The sequence below is a fragment of the Myotis yumanensis genome, unplaced genomic scaffold (assembly GCF_028538775.1).
Source record: "Myotis yumanensis isolate MYYU_CA2020_CCGP unplaced genomic scaffold, mMyoYum1.0.hap1 SCAF_5, whole genome shotgun sequence".
Lineage (NCBI taxonomy): Eukaryota > Metazoa > Chordata > Mammalia > Chiroptera > Vespertilionidae > Myotis > Myotis yumanensis.
The window spans coordinates 54,549,660-54,566,979 of NW_027223756.1; the positions used below are offsets into that span (position 1 = coordinate 54,549,660).

Below are 17,320 nucleotides of genomic sequence, written 5' to 3' on the forward strand. Positions count from 1 at the left end.
TCTCAGAAAGGAATATTAATAATTGGATATGTATTTCAGATAATTTTAATCACTTAAATGCCTTAAATCCATCCACTATGCTTTTCTAACTGAGTTGTCCTACATGCAAGTATATGCTTTTAAAGTTGTCTGTTTTCTGTGCTGTTTCTGCAAGTTTGCTTTTAAAAATGCATTAAACTATAAAAAAACTGAAAAGAATATTCATAATTGGATATGTATTTCAAGTAATTTCAATCACTTAAATACTTCTTTTTTTAACTTTGTTTTATTGCTTAAAGTATTACAAAGAGTATTACATATGTCTCCTCTTTTTTTCCCCTTTGACATTCCCCCAGCCTCCCCTACCCCCTAGTGTCTTGTGTCTATTGTTTATGCTTATATGCATGCATACAAGTCCTTAGGTTGATCTCTTATACCCTCCCCCCATCCCTCCCCGGCCTTCCCGCTGTAGTTTGACAGTCTGTTCGATGATGTTCTGCCTCTGTATCTATTTTTGTTCATCAGTTTATAATGGTCTTTATTATCCATAAATGAGTGAGATCATGTGGTATTTTTCTTTCATTGACTGGCTTATTTCACTTAGCATAATGCTCTCCAGTTCCAACCATGCTGTTGCAAATGGTAAAAATTCCTTCTTTTTTTACAGCACATAGTATTCCATTGTGTAGATGTACCACAGTTTTCTAATCTATTCATCTGCTGATGGGCACTTAGGCTGTTTCCAGATCTTCGCTATTGTAAATTGTGCTGCTATGAACATAAGGGTGCATATATCCTTTCTGATTGGTGTTTCTGGTTTCTTGGGATATATTACTAGAAGTGGGATCACTGGGTCAAATGGGAGTTCCATTTTTAACTTTTTGAGGAAACTCCATACTGTTCTCCACAGTGGCTGCACCAGTCTGCATTCCCACCAGCAGTGCACGAGTGTTTCCTTTTCTTTGCATCCTCTCCAGCACTTGTCGTTTGTTGATTTGTTGATGATAGCCATTCTGACAGGTGTGAGATGGTACCTCATTGTGTTGACTTGCATCTCTCGGATGATTAGTGACTTTGAGCATGTTTTCATATGTCTCTTGGCTTTCTGAATGTCCTCTTTTGAAAAGTGTCTATTTAGGTCCTTTGCCCATTTTTTGATTGGATTGTTTATCTTCCTTTTGTTAAGTTGTATGAGTTCCCTATAAATGTTGGAGATTAAACCCTTATCAGTGATAACATTGGCAAATATGTTCTCCCATGCAGTGGGCTTTCTTGTTGTTTTGTTGATGGTTTCTTTTGCTGTGCAGAAGCTTTTTATTTTGATGTAGTCCCATTTGTTTATTTTCTCTTTAGTTTCCAATGTCCTAGAAGCTGTATCAGTAAAGAAAGTGCTTCAGCATATGTCTGAGATTTTGTTGCCTTTGGATTATTCTAGTATTTTTATGGTTTCCCATCTTACATTTAAGTCCTTTATCCATTTTGAGTTTATTTTTGTGTATGGTGTAAGTTGGTGATCTAGTTTCTTTTTTTTTTACATGTATCTGTCCAATTTTCCCAACACCATTTATTGAAGAGACACTCTTGACTCCATTGTATGTTCTTGCCTCCTTTGTCAAATATTAATTGAGCATATTGGTTCAGGTCGATTTCTGGGTTCTCTATTCTATTCCATTGGCCTATATGTCTGTTCTTGTGCCAGTACTAGGCAGTTTTGAGAACAGTGGCTTTGTAACACTTACATACTTCTTAATTTTAAGCAATAGAAAAATAATACAGTCTCAGGTAACTGACAAGCAATTGTTCAAACAATCATACTTTTTCTAGCTAGTCATACTCTGGCCCATAAAAAGATTTAGAAAAATTCAAATTTTTGCCAAGTCAACATGCCCATAAGAAGGTATTATGTTTTCCATGCAAAGATGGACTATTAAGCTGTTATTAAACTCTTAAACATGGTCAGGGTGCTAAGGCACAGTTACCTAACTCTGAAGACTGTGAAGCTTTCATCCCAGGCACCTACTAATTAAATCAATGTAATTTTAAAGTATTTTTTTTTTTTTGGTTAAAGAAAACAGTTAAGCAATATTGACAATGTTGATTACAAGATTAAAACCACCTATGGCCGGTCTCAGCAGAGGACCATTCAAAAGATACATGTAAAAATTATAATCACCTTCCTCCACAATAAGCATTGAAAAATATTTAAAATCTTTATTTAAAATACATTGATTTAAAAAGTACTCAAAAGGGAAAAGGACAGTGATCACAAAGTACATGATTCTAAGATCCCCTTCCCTCACCTATCGCCCCAAATGCCCATTTATCACAATAGCTGCTATTCCCCAAAATTTTGCATCTCCTCTGCCAAGGCTGTCCTCCAAAATTCACCCTATATTATCTCTTTGCCATCACTTTTCTTTTCATCCTTTCTTCCCTGGCCTTCCGAATCTATGCCATTCAGCAGATATTTTTGGGGCCAGGCACAATGCCTGTTGCTGGAGATGCAACATTCAAAAAGGGCAGTCAATACTATCAAGAAACTATCAGACTAGTAAACATTTTAATGCAAAGTGAGGTGGAAGGAGATCAGATAAGCATGTCATGTCAGGGACATAGAGGAGACATCTCACAGCATATTTTCTAGTTTAGCTTTGCCTAATACTGTTTAAAGAGGGATATTTATGTGAGATATTTAATCCAAATATTTGTTATAATTCATCAAGACAACATTAAGAATTAAATGTGCAAATTAAGTACATCTGTATAATTAAATAATCTGTATAGCTAAAAAATTAATTTTTAAATGCAATATGAAATCAGTTATTATAACTACTAAGTATTTCATTTTCTCTTCATTCTATTCAAAATCTATTGGGATTCATGTAATCATTTGAAACAATCATTGCAATATACAAAAATATTAGTTTCCAGAAAAATATAATGTTAGATAAATGCATTCACCTCATTTATGTTCTCATAATGTTGGGCAATGAGAGTTTTTGCTTCCTCAAAAAAATCTTGCTTGGAGATCTCTAATACAGTACCTAAAATAAAAACAGAGAAACTTTTAATAATGTAGTTAATGTACTTTCTCAATCAAAAAATGACAAACCTATGATATTAAAATTTGGGGACAGTTATGAATCTTTCAGGACATTATTAAAAATTGAATTTTTATAAGTGTAACTTATAAGTGAATGCAAAGAAGTTAATGTAATACTCCTTTAATGTAATATTTTTCTTTAAAAAACATCAGCTTATAATGGTCAGAGTCATAGATTATCCTAAATTATTAAAATTCAGGGAAACCAAAGAAAGCACACAAAATTGAAACCTCAAATGGTTCTAAAACTTTTTAAAATGTTACTATACAGAAGACACAACAGCATGATTTGGGTACAAAAGTTATCAAGTTTATTTGTGTTCTCTATTCTTGAATAATTCATACGACTGTACATAAAGCATGTTGATTAAATTATAACTGCAACATAAAACTCAATAGGTTTGTTAAATAGGAATAGAATTAAAATAAAAATATACACACCTACAAATGAATAATATTATAATAACTCTTATCTCATTTATAAGTGCCTTAGATTCTTAATTTATTCTTTTCCTCTAGGACTATGTATGGAATTTTATAGCACCTACATAGAATACATCATTCTCATTTATTCCTGATTTCTGCCTTACATTTTCTTTATCATCTGCCAATTGTGACATTTAAAAGTGTTTCTTGGCTTTCTCCTCTTTACCTGGACTCAGTAAAATTAAGTCACGTGACCCATTTAAATTAGCTTTAAGTCTGGTCAGTGTGCTCTCCATTTCTAAAACTCTACCTCCTTTAGTACTCTTAGGATTAAGATTTTTTCCTCTCTCTTCTTTTCACCCACTCAAATTTCAAGCAATTAAACTTCCATCTTCAAGCAAATCAAAACCATAATGAGATACTGTCTTAGTCTATTTGGGCTGCTATTACAAAATGCCAGACTGAATTCCTAACCAGACCCCTAACTTCCTGAAGAAAAGACAATAAGCTTTTCAAGTTGTGACTCCACAACTTGTCCTTCCTTACTTCCTCTATTTTGACTAACCGGCTCTTATAATCACTTAGAATTACATTATTGCCTGTATCAGACACACAACAGTCAATATAATTTATTAATATATGAAATGATTGTCACTGGGTTTTGGTGGAAATGTAGATTTATAAAAACCATCCCGTTTTCATTCCAGACAAGACCTTAGAGATGATCTAACCTTCATTTACAGCAAAGCTCTAAGATGCAGAGGGCCCAAGAGTCTTCTAAAGCTGCACAGCCATGCTGGTTTCCTGAATTTGCTTTTTCTACACATCTGCATCTTAACGTGATGCAATGGTCTCCCTGTAAGGACTGGAGAATCCTCTTGCGTTGGGTTGGTTACCCTAGTTGAGTCCTTGTATTTCACCAACACTTTACACTACAAACAATATATATGTCCTTTCCCCAAAATTTATATATTGAAACCTAATGCTTAATGTAATGATATTAGGTGGTGGAGCCTTTGGTTGGGGGGGGGGGGGGGTGATTATGCCATGAGGGTAGAGCTTTTGTGATTGGGATTAGTGCCCTTAGAAAAGAGACCCCAGAGAGGTGGGTAGTTCCTTCCACTAATGTGAGCTGAGAGTGAGAAGATGTCCGTCAAAGAGAAAGCAGGTCCTCACCAGACATCGAATGGTTGGCATCATGATTGGACTTCCAAGTCTCCAGAACTGTGGGAAATAAGTTTCTCCTGTTTATAAAACACCTTATTATATATTTTTATAACAGCTTGAATGGGCTACAACATTTTCATTTCAAGCCAGCAATCCTGCACCCTTGTTGTAATTTAAGGTGCTGATAGAGCCATTCTCATTTTCCCCTTCATATCTAAAACTTAGACTTTGACAGAGGAGTAAAAGTCCCAAGGTAGCCTTTTCTGTCTATCTGGGCTCTTGCTGACTAGTGTGTCTAATTTTCCCCATCCTCAAAAGTCACTTGTTGCCTGTGAACTGTGGAGGAGCTTGTATACATTCTGCCAACGCGAATGGTCTTCTTGGAACCAGTAAGTAAATTCCAACTCATCTAGGTACTGCCACAGTGAACCCACACAGTCAGGTCTTGAGGTTCCTGAATAAAACAAGGCCTGTGATTGTATTAAAGGGACAAAAAATGGCAGGCACCAAGAGAGAGCAATTTTACATGGATCCTGAGATGGATCCACTGAAGGTGTGCTGACACCTTGACTCCAAGTCAGCAGTCCTGAGCCCTCATTGTCATTTAATGTGCTGCAGCACCTATTCTGATTTTCTCCTGTAACTAAAAATCAGTCTGAACCAAAGAGTTAAATTCTCAAGGTAGTACAAAATAATTCATATTTCAATGCCTTGGAAAAGACAAAGCCAGAGTCTGTTCTGTATTTTTATAATTTCCAAGCACATGTGGATATTCAACAAATAAATCTAAAATCACAAGAAAGTAAACAATTTTGACATTAAGAATCCATCCAGTTAATAATCTTTGTTTCTTTGTTCAGAATGGGGTAAGCATATAAGCATGCAGCTTTTATACATTCAAGTGCACATTATAACTTTAATTATTAAGAAGAGGTTGTCTCCTTCTCTGTTAAAAAATATAATTAAGGCTTTATTTGCAAATACATATCCATAGCAGACAGGATGAGTTTTAAGAACTCTTATTCCTGAGTCACACTATTTTGGTCTTGAATTCTAATTTGCTCATAAGCCTTATTTTGTTGTCTTAAGCCTTCACTCTCTCATTTGTAAAATGAAAATAATAATAATAATATATCTCACAGACTTGTTATGAGAATAAAATTGGGCTTGGTTACAGAGCAGTTAGCACAACACCAAGCACATAATAAGCTTTCAATAAATGTGAACAATTATTATTATTATATTTATTGTTGTATTACTATCATTGGGCTACTTATGTGATTAATTTTATCAGTCAATCCTCATTTTTTCAACACCACAAAAATAAATTTCAGCTTTCTAAATTAGCATGAATGAATCTTATCTTATTATAGCCCTTTTTATTAAAACTAATTAATAATAGGTTTGCAAATAATAAAATATCTTCAAACTTTGGGTTCTTCAAGTTACCATATCCCCATATAGGAATAAAAAATTCTTATAAGCAATAACAAATATTTTATAATAAAGTTCATGAAGAAGTTGAAATAGTCATATTGAAATTGGCTAAAACATGACTGCAAATACTAGCATTTCCATGGGGAAAGAAAATGAATCTCTACTGCCAAATTATTTCACTAGCCTAAAACATTTTCCTACATTATTTTATATATTTTTTTTAAAAAACTCACTCATATATCATCAATTTAATGCTACTATGATTGAATGTTCATAAAATTTCATCTTTCTCATAATGTTTTAGAACAGGAGTGGGGAACCTTTTTTTCTGCCAAGAGCCATTTAGATATTTATAACATAGTAACTAGAGGCCTGGTGCACGAAATTCATGCAGGGATGGGGGGATGTATCCCTCAGCCTGACCTGCACCCTCTAGCAATCCGGGATCCCTCAGGGGATATCTGACTGCCAGTTTAGGCCCAATCCTGCAACTGGCAGTCAGACATCCCTCCCACAATCCGGGACCACTGGCTCCTAACCACTCCTGCCTGCCTGCCTGATCACCCCTAACCACTCCTGCCTGCCTGCCTGATCGCCTCTAACTACTCTAACTGCCTGCCTGATGCCCCTAACCACTCTGCCTGCCTGCCTGATGCCCCTAACCCCTCTGCCTGCCTGCCTGATCACCCCCAACCACTTGCCTGCCTCCCTGATCACCCCTAACTGCTCGACTTGCCTGCCTGATGCCCCTAACCACTCTGCCTACCTGCCTGATCACCCCTAACTGCTCGACTTGCCTGTCTGATGCCCCTAACCCCTCTGCCTGCCTGCCTGATCACCCCTAACCACTCTCCTGCCTGACTGATCGCCCCTAACCACTCTGCCTGCCTGCCTGATTGCCCCTAACTGCTCGACTTGCCTGCCTGATCACCCCTAACTGCCTCTCTCGGCCCCCGCTGTGGCAGCTTTGTCCAGAAGGACGTCTGGAATGATGTCCGGAAGGTCATTCGGCTGTCTGGTCTAATTAGCACATTACCCTTTTATTATTATAGATTCAACATCCATACAAAATTATCAACTTAAAATTTAGCCTGCTATATTTGGTCAAACATTTAATTAACTCACCCCTAATTGCAGGCTCAGACCAAATGATTTTGCAGGCCAGACATTCCCCAAGCCTTGCTTTAGAAGGTTCTATATAATTGTTCCAGTTAAACTCTGAAGTGAAGACATGAGGACACCAGATGTAATCATGGAAACTAAGACAATGGAATGAACCATTGGCTATATCTTGCTATAATCACTGAATAAGTCTTTTTGCATTCAAAAGACCTATGAACTAAAAAACATGTTTTTTATAACCATAACAAAAATAACTGGCCTTATTCAGAGTGTTTCCATCCTTCCTACAACCAGATTACACTCTTCAGAGACTTCATAAAAATTACTAAGAGGATATGCTGAACAAAGATGTATGGGCCATATAGCTAAGGGCATCCTTGCCTATATAATCCGGATAAGGTGCCTGACTGCCTGTTTGATTTCATAGGTGTTAGTAAAGCCCTACTTCCCTCTCAACAACACTCAGTCAGCATACAGTCATTAAGTACCTATTAAGCCCCAGATACTGTTTTGGTGCTAAATGTACTGAAAGAAATAAGCCACTCAGTATCCTTGTATTCCAGGTACTTGGGACTTGTGCCAGAAAAAAAACAATAAACAAATGCCATGACATTCAGTAAGATCTGTGCTGTGACAGAGGCCAACATAAATCACTAACACCCCCTACTGCCAGTTCCCTAGTGTAAAAACTTCCCTCTAAACTTTATATTGTATTCTTAGAGATAAGATTTGAAACACAAATATCCCAAGAGAAATAACATAGTGAATCAAATCCAGACTAAGGCAGTGGTTTCAAAATTGTGCTTCACCGAATTCATGTTCCTTGATGGCTCTTCCTTCTTTTAATCCAACCTTATTGGTTTTATTTATTTGAGCTCTTCCTAAGTGTTATTTTGTAGGAAAACATTCCTTGGCTAAAAATAGCAAATGCATACCAAACAGGTGAATATTTGTGCATGTGCAGAAAGATATCCTAAAAGCACATTCTGATGAAGGGAAGGGTTAGATGAGGGGAGAAGCTCATAGAGGAGATGAGTTGTCTCTTATAGACACACTTTTCCTCACATCCCACCTAAGTCCTTTTTTAGCAAAGTGTTCTATCCTCTTTGCAACAATAAATGATTAATAGGTTTCCTACATACCTCACGGAGATTTTATCCTGTGCTCCTCCAAAATATTTCTCAGACTAGGCTAGGTTGCTAAGGAGAAGAGGGAGGATTACAAGCTCATAGTATCAAGACTTTAAATATAATTTAAGTAATTATAGGCATGACCCAAAGGCAAAATGAACTAGAGAACATTCTCCATTCCTGGATCTTCCTCTCTTTATGCTCTTTCCATCTTGAAATGTGCTGTACTATCCAAATAGAAAGAGAATTGAAAGAATCCATGAGGCATCCTATTGAACAACTGCCAGTATTACGTATTGCCTGGGATCACAAGAGCCAAGGGGAGATAGCAAAACAGAAAATCTTAATAATCCTAGCTCTGGATATGTTGCGGAGAATCGAAGATGGCGGCATAGGTAAACACCGGAGACTGCCGCCGTAAACAACCACTTCAAAAATACAACTAAAAGACGGAACAGACATCAACCAGAACCACAGGAAGGCTGGCTGAGGAGAGACTCTTCAACTAGAAGGAAAAACAACAGCATTACGAGGCTCAGAGGAGGCGCAGTGTGGAAAATTTAAAGGTACGGTGGTGCGGTGGTGCGCGCGCAAAGCGGGCTGGTGGCTGAGGGCGAGGTTGTCGTTTTCAATCAGGAGGGAGTCTCAGACTCTGGGCTACAGATCCGGGTGAGTCTCTAGGGACCCAGACTCAAACGGGAGAACGGGACTGTCTGGCTACGGCCCCTCCGAGGTTTGCAGCGATTGCTGGGACAGAGAGGTGGAGCCCCTAGGGACGGACTGAGAGCAGCCATAGCTGCTCCCTCCCCCCGCCCTGTTGATCCTGCCCCGCCCAAGCCCTGCGCAGAGCCATTTGCCGATCGCCTCAGGCAAAGGCTGGATAAGCGCCTCCCCAGAGGACTGAAGTTTTCCACACAGCTGATTCTCACAGCCAGTCGGCCTGGTGGTCAAATCCCTCTAGTGTTAACTACAACAATTAAGGCTTGGCTAGAACAAGACTTCGCACAAAGACCACAAGGGGGTGCACCAAGAAAGCATAAAAGATGCGGAGACAAAAAACATGACAGAAATGGAGGATATGAAGCTAAAAATCGCAATTTTGAGGGCTTGCTATAAACTTGAGCAGAGCCTCACGAAAACTAATGAGACCCTTGATGCTACGATAAAGAAATTAGAAAGTAAGCATACACGGACTGAAATAAAGAATATTATACCCAATAGCAGACCAGAGGAGCACAAGATTCAAACCAAAGCTTTGACAAAAAACACCCAACTGGAAAAGCAAAATGAAAAAAGAATCCGAAAGTGTGAAGATAGTGTAAGGAGCCTCTGGGACAGCTTCAAGCGGACTAATATCAGAATTATTGGGGTGCCAGAAGATGAGAGACAGCAAGATATTGAAAACCTATTTCAAGAAATAATGGAAGAAAACTTCCCCCACCTGGTGAAAGAAATGGACTTACAGGTCCAAGAAGCGCAGAGAACCCCAAACAAAAGGAATCCAAAGAGGACCACACCAAGACACATCATCATTAAAATGCCAAGAGCAAAAGACAAAGAGAGAATCTTAAAAGCAGCAAGAGAAAGAGACTCAATTACCTACAAGGGAATACCCATACGACTGTCAGCTGATTTCTCAACAGAAACTTTGCAGGCCAGAAGGGAATGGCAAGAAATATTCAAAGTGCTGAATACCAAGAACCTACAACCAAGATTACTTTATCCAGCAAAGCTATCATTCAGAATTGAAGGTCAGATAAAGAGCTTCACAGATAAGGAAAAGCTAAAGGAGTTCATCACCACTAAACCAGTATTACACGAAAGACTGAAAGGTATCCTTTAAGAAGAGGAAGAAGAAAAAGGTAAAGATACAAATTGTGAACAACAAACATGCATCTATCAACAAGTGAATCTAAGAATCAAGTGAATAAATAATCTGATGTACAGAATGAACTGGTGATTATAATGAATCAGGGACATAGAAAGGGAATGGACTGACTATTCTTGGGGGGGAAAGGGGAATGGGAGATTCAGGAAGAGACTGGACAAAAATCGTGCACCTATGGATGAGGACAGTGGGTGGGGAGTGAGGGCGGAGGGTGGGGCGGGAACTGGAAGGAGGGGAGTTATGGGGGGGGGGGGGGGGAGAAAGAGGAACAAATGTAATCTGAACAATAAAAATTTAATTAAAAAAAAAAATAATCCTAGCTCTGTATACAGCAGTTAATGTTTCTCAATCATGCTACCTAAGCCCAAATTTAAGATTACTTATAGTGTGGCCAAATCTAGATCAGCTCTGAAAGAAATATATTGTGAGCTACATATATAATTTAAAATTTTCTAGTAGTTAAATTTTAAAAGTGAAAAGAGGTGGAATTAATTTAATAACATATAATAATTAATTGTTATAGAATATTTTATTTAAATAAAATATATCCAAATATCATTTCAACATTAATCAATATTAAAATTTAATGAGATATTTTACTTTTTTTGTTCTGTCTTCAAAATTCTATATGTATTTTGCACTGACATTCATTTCAATTTAGTTGTTAAATTTTTATCTGAAATACTTGATCTGTATTAAGAGTGGATAATGTTGGAGTAAAATATAGAAATGTTTAAAATGCTTAAAGAATGTTAGAAAAGTTTTTAAATGTTTGAGTTAACTTTCCTTAAAACTTAAAGTATAATATTAAAGACACATTCCGCACTGCCTTGAAGCGTGTGTACCCCAGAGATAAGGATTTGAACTGATGCAGAGTGACTTGCAAAGATAAACACTTGCTTGAGTGACATTCTCTCCTTAGCCCCCTCGCCCTGTTTGAGATTAACATATTTGCATCGACGTAAATCATTGATAGCCACCTGAGCTGCTACAGGTATGAACAAGCTTTAAATATGGACCCCGGGCAGCTAACGATGCTCGCCTGTCAAGACAGCTACAAAGGCCCGTCCCTTTGTCGGTCTGACAAACAACACAGCACCACACTCCTCTCCCTGCCAAACGACAGAAGAACAGCTAACAACCCCCGATGGATCGAGACACGACCGAACTATCGAGTGAGGAACGCCGGCCCCCTTCACCGGACAAGACCAGCCCAGCTGCCGGACCCCAGAAGACAGCACCACGGGGATCCCTAACTAAGTTTGTACCCGCAGCTCAGAAATTTATGTGAGTAATAAAAAAGCTGTGTGATTTGCAACTGCATATGTTTCATGTGGCGTAATTCCTCCGGCAGTTAATTGAATTTATTTGCGTACGCTTAAAATTTAAATTAAAGCCTCTGGTCTTTGTTGGTCCTAAAGCCTGTCACTCTGGTCCTGCTTGCGTGAAAGCAGCCTCTTCGCTAGCAACTACTTGAATGTCCCACACCTGCACGGTTAAAGTTTATCTCAAGGGACGCCTTAGATAAACACCCCAGATCCTTTCCTGGGATCTATTTGGGACAGATAAAATATGCACTTGAAAAAGTAGATTCATATACCCATGGTGCTGCAAACATGCTTTAAAGTTTTCTAATAACTGAATTATCTGTTTTTATATTGAAATTAAAATGAACTAAAATTAAATATTAATCCCTGGTCTGTGTGGTTCAGTTGGTTGGACATCGTGTCCCATGCACCAAGAGGTTGCAAATTCATTCCTGGTCCAGGCACATGTCTGGACTGTGGACTCGAAACCTGGTAGGATATGTGCAGGAGGCAGCCAACGGATGTTGTACTCTCACATCAATGTTTCTCTTTCTCTCTCTCTTCCTTACTCTAAGAATCAATAAAAACATTTTTTTAAAAATAATAAAAAATTAAATATTCAGTTTCTTAGTTTCACTAGCCACATTTCAAGCACTGAAGAGTCATATGTGGCTAGTGGATACCGTATCAGACAGCACACTAAGTTAAAAGTTGCTGTCAATCTCTCAAAAGTTGGTTATATTTAAATAAAGGGGATGAACTTAATTTTTACAAGGTGTACCAATAAATTTAGTGCTCTGGGGATTAATAATTAATTAAAAGTGTCCTTAAAGGCTGTTGGAGATCATGCATTGTGCACTGAGTTGTAAGGTAAGTGGGGATACTCACGTACCAGGCATAGCCTCAGCATCAGCCATGATGGACAGTGCAGCTGATCTTTTTGAAGGCTGGGCTCCAAGTGCCTAAACACAATTACATGAATTTAGTTATTATTCATTTTTAGCTATTTCTTTCACTCACTCATGAAGAAATAGAATAATTGACCCTTTTTATGTATCACTCCTCTGCCCTTGAACCTTCAATGCCTTTCCCTCCAAAGACAATAATAATAGTTAGCATTGAGTTGGGCGATGTGGTTTATTAAGTGCTATTACCTTACTGGTTCCAAACAACCTAATAGAAACTTTGGGCAGATATGGAAACTGGAGCTTGGAGAAGTGAAATATACTTATTTAGTGACATGCACAGAACTCAAATCCAGATCTTTGGACCAAAGTCCCTGTGCAGGGCTATCTGATTTCTATTTTCCAACTAATATCCACTTAATACCTGGCACATACCTTACATACTTTTGTCTGGAGCTTACACACGAGCTTAGGTTCATGATAATCTTCTACTCATCTATGTTCTTACATCTATGTTTACACTCTAATCATCCTTAAAGCATAAGTTCAAATCTGATTTCCTTAGTTCCTTAGTTTTCTTTTGCTAATTTGTTCCTCCCTTAAGAATGGTAGTTATGTTGTCCATGCTTCTCACTTGAAATTTATCATATGCTTCTGTGAAAGGAGCTAAAAAGACAGAGTGATTGATATAAACAGAAGTCCTATATTCCCAATTAGACTCCAAGTGCCTTCAAAGCCAAACTATACTTTATAGCAGTGGTCCTCAACCCTGGATGACTAATAGAATTGCCAGGGGGACAGAAGGAGGATGGGTGTTAAAAATACGTAGAAGTCTAGAGTCAGGCCTAGCTACCTGCATTTTTAAAAAATAGCCAAGATGTTAGTTATACCAATGCATACTACTGTGTGCTCACACAGGTATAAATAAATAGAAATGGAATATTAAATGTATACAAAGCTCCATGGAGCCTCTTATTCTAAAAGCCTATTTGGTGATGGTGGTAGAGAGACAGGTGGATGGAGGTGGAAGAGGGTATAGGGGGCATAAATGGTGACAAAAAAAATAAAGGAAAATAAATAAATAAATAATAGACATATAAAAATAAAAGTCTAGCTGTAATTGTTCAGTTAGCTGACTAGACCATAATACTGTGGTGAAGTAGTAAAGGCCTATTTTAAAACTTGGGGATTATTTGAGTATATCTTTAAGCCAGCTTTGCCCTATGAAAGTCATGACTTTAGCCACTTGCTCTTAGAAGGGGAAAATCTCTACAGTTACATCTTTAAAATAACAAATGTGGAACATCTGAAAATGATTAATTCTATAATTGTTAGCATTACACTATGGGCAAGACCATAAAAAATGTACCTCATCTGCCTAGTTCAACAAATTAAAATACTTCACCACCTTTAGCAATTAACAATCAGAACTCATCTTCCGATCTAGCTTATTGTCTTATTTCAATTTAAATATAAGAAGAAGATTAAAAAATGATGTTTTCTTGTTTTAATCCCCATAAAAATGGACTCTTCTCTAAAGCTGTTGGCTCCTCCACCTTAATTCAGAGTGCCTGGGGTGTCAGCCTGCATTGAATTGGCTGGCAAACAAGATAACCCACTGTCCTTCCAATGCAGAAAAGTAGTCAAGCATCCTAAGGGGTACTGGCTGGTAGTACGCCCACAAACCTGAGGTGATAGGGACGACTCTGAAACAGAGCTGGGGTGGAAGAAGGCCCTGGAGGATGGACTTGCCTAAAGATAAGCACACTGACACATAATACCAGTAGATAGGGTCCCTCTCCACTAAGTCCCCAGCAGACAGTCCTTCCTGGTACATTGATCAATTAATAAGTGCATATGTGGTATCTGAGTTGTACAAGGGGATTATCATCTCTTTTGGAAGAAAAAGCAAAAGCATAAGTCATTTTTTTTCAATAAAATGCAAAGAATTGTATGCCAGATATTATGAGAAAGTTTATGAGCTTTGTGAAATAAGTGAGAGCCATGAGTGCAAATGAAGATGAGATTACTAAGGGCTGAGAAAGGGACCAAGAAAAGAATTCTCAAGAGACCGAGCTACATCTGGTGGGTGCAGGGGTAATTGAGAAATTTTGAATAGCTGGTCTGGCACAAGCATGAACCAGTTAGAACCAGATGCTGGCCAGCACACCCGTAGTGTATTGAATATCAGTCCTGAGTGGGTCAGATTGGCTAACTTCAAAGGAATGGAGAAGCAGGCAAGCGAGAGAAATAGCTCAGGCAAACACAAGGAAGTAAGGATGCACACAGTTTGGGAACAGCAAGCAGTGGCTCTGTTTGATTTAATTACACATAAAGTTATGAATCAAATTAGTCAGAGGACCATCAAATGAGTTGGAAAGAAAATACTCTATGAATTCATAACCATTAATATCAGGTGAGCTGAGATCCTCTGAGCCATGTACAACAGTGGAAAGCAAGTAGAGTGACATCCCTTTCCTGATGCAGGAACCCCCCTCTGATTGTCTAACTCAGGTTAATATATTTCTCAGAGCCAGGAAGTGGGAAGGAAAGAACATAATTGAATCATGAGGATATTCCTCCAGCTGACACAAACACCAGGGCCTATGAGCACCGTGAAGAACTTGGATTTCAGTCCTGAGTCTGCCATTGCCAAAGTGTGTGATCTGGGCCAAACCAGTTAATCTTGCTGAATCCCACCCCTTCTTCTATACATAAAGGGTTTAAATAGACACACAAAGAGCAGCTTCAGTCTATGTTTAAAGAAACTCTTTCTCAGAAGTCCATGAGGACAACAGAGGAAAGCCTGGCTGTTGTGATTAGTCTCAGAGCCTTTCCCCAACCATCTTATCATTCCCATTCACCCCAATGCCAACTCTCCAGGCTCAGAGAGGACCAGTGCATGATCTCACAGGTGCCTTCTGGATGTAAGGTTCAACTGTTTCATAAAATATTATATTCTGTTTCCTTGTGGGTTTGCATGGACAGTGATACTAAGAGATCCCAAATATCCCGGTGTTAAATAAAATATTTAAACGTTTAAATCACAAAAGAAAGCCATTAATTTCATTTCAGTTCTCTGCTCATTAAAAGGGAGATGTTAAACTGAGAAGACACACATTATTTATGCTTTAAAATTCCTTCAAAAAAATAAAATAAAATTTCTTCAAATACTCTTTTTGGCTAACATATACTGAGTTTTCACCTTTGCCTCGATGTAAGAGAAAAATTACTCTTCTTAGCCACGTTCAGTGACCTATGGAGTTTTTTATGTGATTTTAGTGTTTTGATATAGAGATATTTTAATTAGGATTTGGCAACTCACAAACATGTACACTGAAGGGCCCTGACAATCAAGGCTTCCCAACAAGTAGTGATGGGCTGGAGTTGGGTAGATAGGACTATCATTCTATAGTGGTTAAGTGGAGTAACATAACAAGACAATACTTTTACAAATCAATGAAAAAGACACTTGTATATAAAAGTTGGCAAATGATTTAAATAGACATTTTGCAAAAGGGATTTCCAAATGGGAAATCAACATGTGAAAGGATGCTCAAATCTCACTGGTCATCAAGGAAATAAATTAAAACTACAACGACCAAACACCCAAATAAATATCTTTAACAAAAACAAAGTGTTAACAAAAATATGCAGCTCCTGAAATATTCATTCACTGCCTGTTAGAGTGTATATTGGTAATCATTGGAAAACTATTTGGCAATGTCTTGAAAGACTAAATCTAGACCTATGACTCAGCCCTCCACACCCAACAGAAATGCTTTATAATGTGTACTGAAAGACACATGCAAGAATGAGCATAGTAGCACTATTTTGTAATAGCCCAAAACTAGAAGTAACCCAATGGGTCAATAAATTACAGTTTACTCATACAATGGGATGTTTCACACCAGTAAGAATGAATTGCTATTTAAAAAAAAGACATAAATGGTTCTTACCCATCTAATCATAAGAGAAAGAAGCCAGCATAAAGAGGACATACTGTATGTTTTTGTTAATATAAAGTTCAAAAACAGAGAAAATTTATTAATGGCATAGAAAGCAGGGTAAAGGTAACCTTGAGGGGAAGGGTGTAGTGTCTGAGAAGGACACAGGAAAGGCTCTTATGATTCTGGCAATGTTCTGTTTCTTTATTGGATAATGATTATACAGGCATGTCCACTTTGTGAATATTCATAGAGCTATCTATACACTAAGAAATTGTGCAATTTTTTCGGTATATGTTGCACATTTATTTATATTTATTAATAAAGTTTAATTTTTGATTATTAGTTTTTCCAAGTAATCTATTAAAACTGAAAATACTACTCTCATCATTATAGATACTTGTATTTCTGCTCTTCTCTCTTTCTCAAAAGACATATACCAGTAAAGAATAGGGCTTTGCTAAATCTAACAAAATCTAACAATATCTCTATTGAAGGAACTAGTCTTTTAAATTTATTTTATGTCTTCCATAAGACTGAGCACATGGCTAGCCAAGCAATTAGTACCCTATAACAAGCAGTGGACTTGAATTCCTGTAAGTCCTGAATTGTTACAATATGCTTAGTTTTCACAGAGTTCCTAATATTTTTTTAGAAATCTCACTACTACTAAATCTTCCATGTAACTTGTCATGATTTTTGCAGTGTGGCTAATGAACTTGGCTTGTTTAATTTTATGCACCTAGTTATCTTGATAGGAAGATTGTAATTATCCAAATGAGAAAAGGAGCTAATTACTTTGGCCCAAAATGAGTGGTAATTACACATACACTCACACTCACACACAGTCACACACACTAATTTCAGAAAAGTCACATTCTTCTCTTTATACCCACTTTTATTTCACAT

The 17,320-nt window shown here is 37.6% G+C and overlaps 1 protein-coding gene across 1 annotated transcript in view; it reads right to left on the reverse strand.

The window, feature by feature from the left end:
* Positions 1–12,943, reverse strand: part of IQCM (IQ motif containing M) — a 259,252-nt gene extending 246,309 nt beyond the window's left edge. The window contains exons 1-3 of the mRNA XM_070416930.1: positions 12,926–12,943; positions 12,452–12,521; positions 2,941–3,023 (exon numbers count right to left, since the gene is read on the reverse strand). Of these exons, the coding sequence (XP_070273031.1) occupies positions 2,941–3,023; positions 12,452–12,521; positions 12,926–12,943 (171 nt within the window). The remainder of the gene's footprint in view (positions 1–2,940; positions 3,024–12,451; positions 12,522–12,925) is intronic.
* Positions 12,944–17,320: the final 4,377 nt, after the last annotated feature.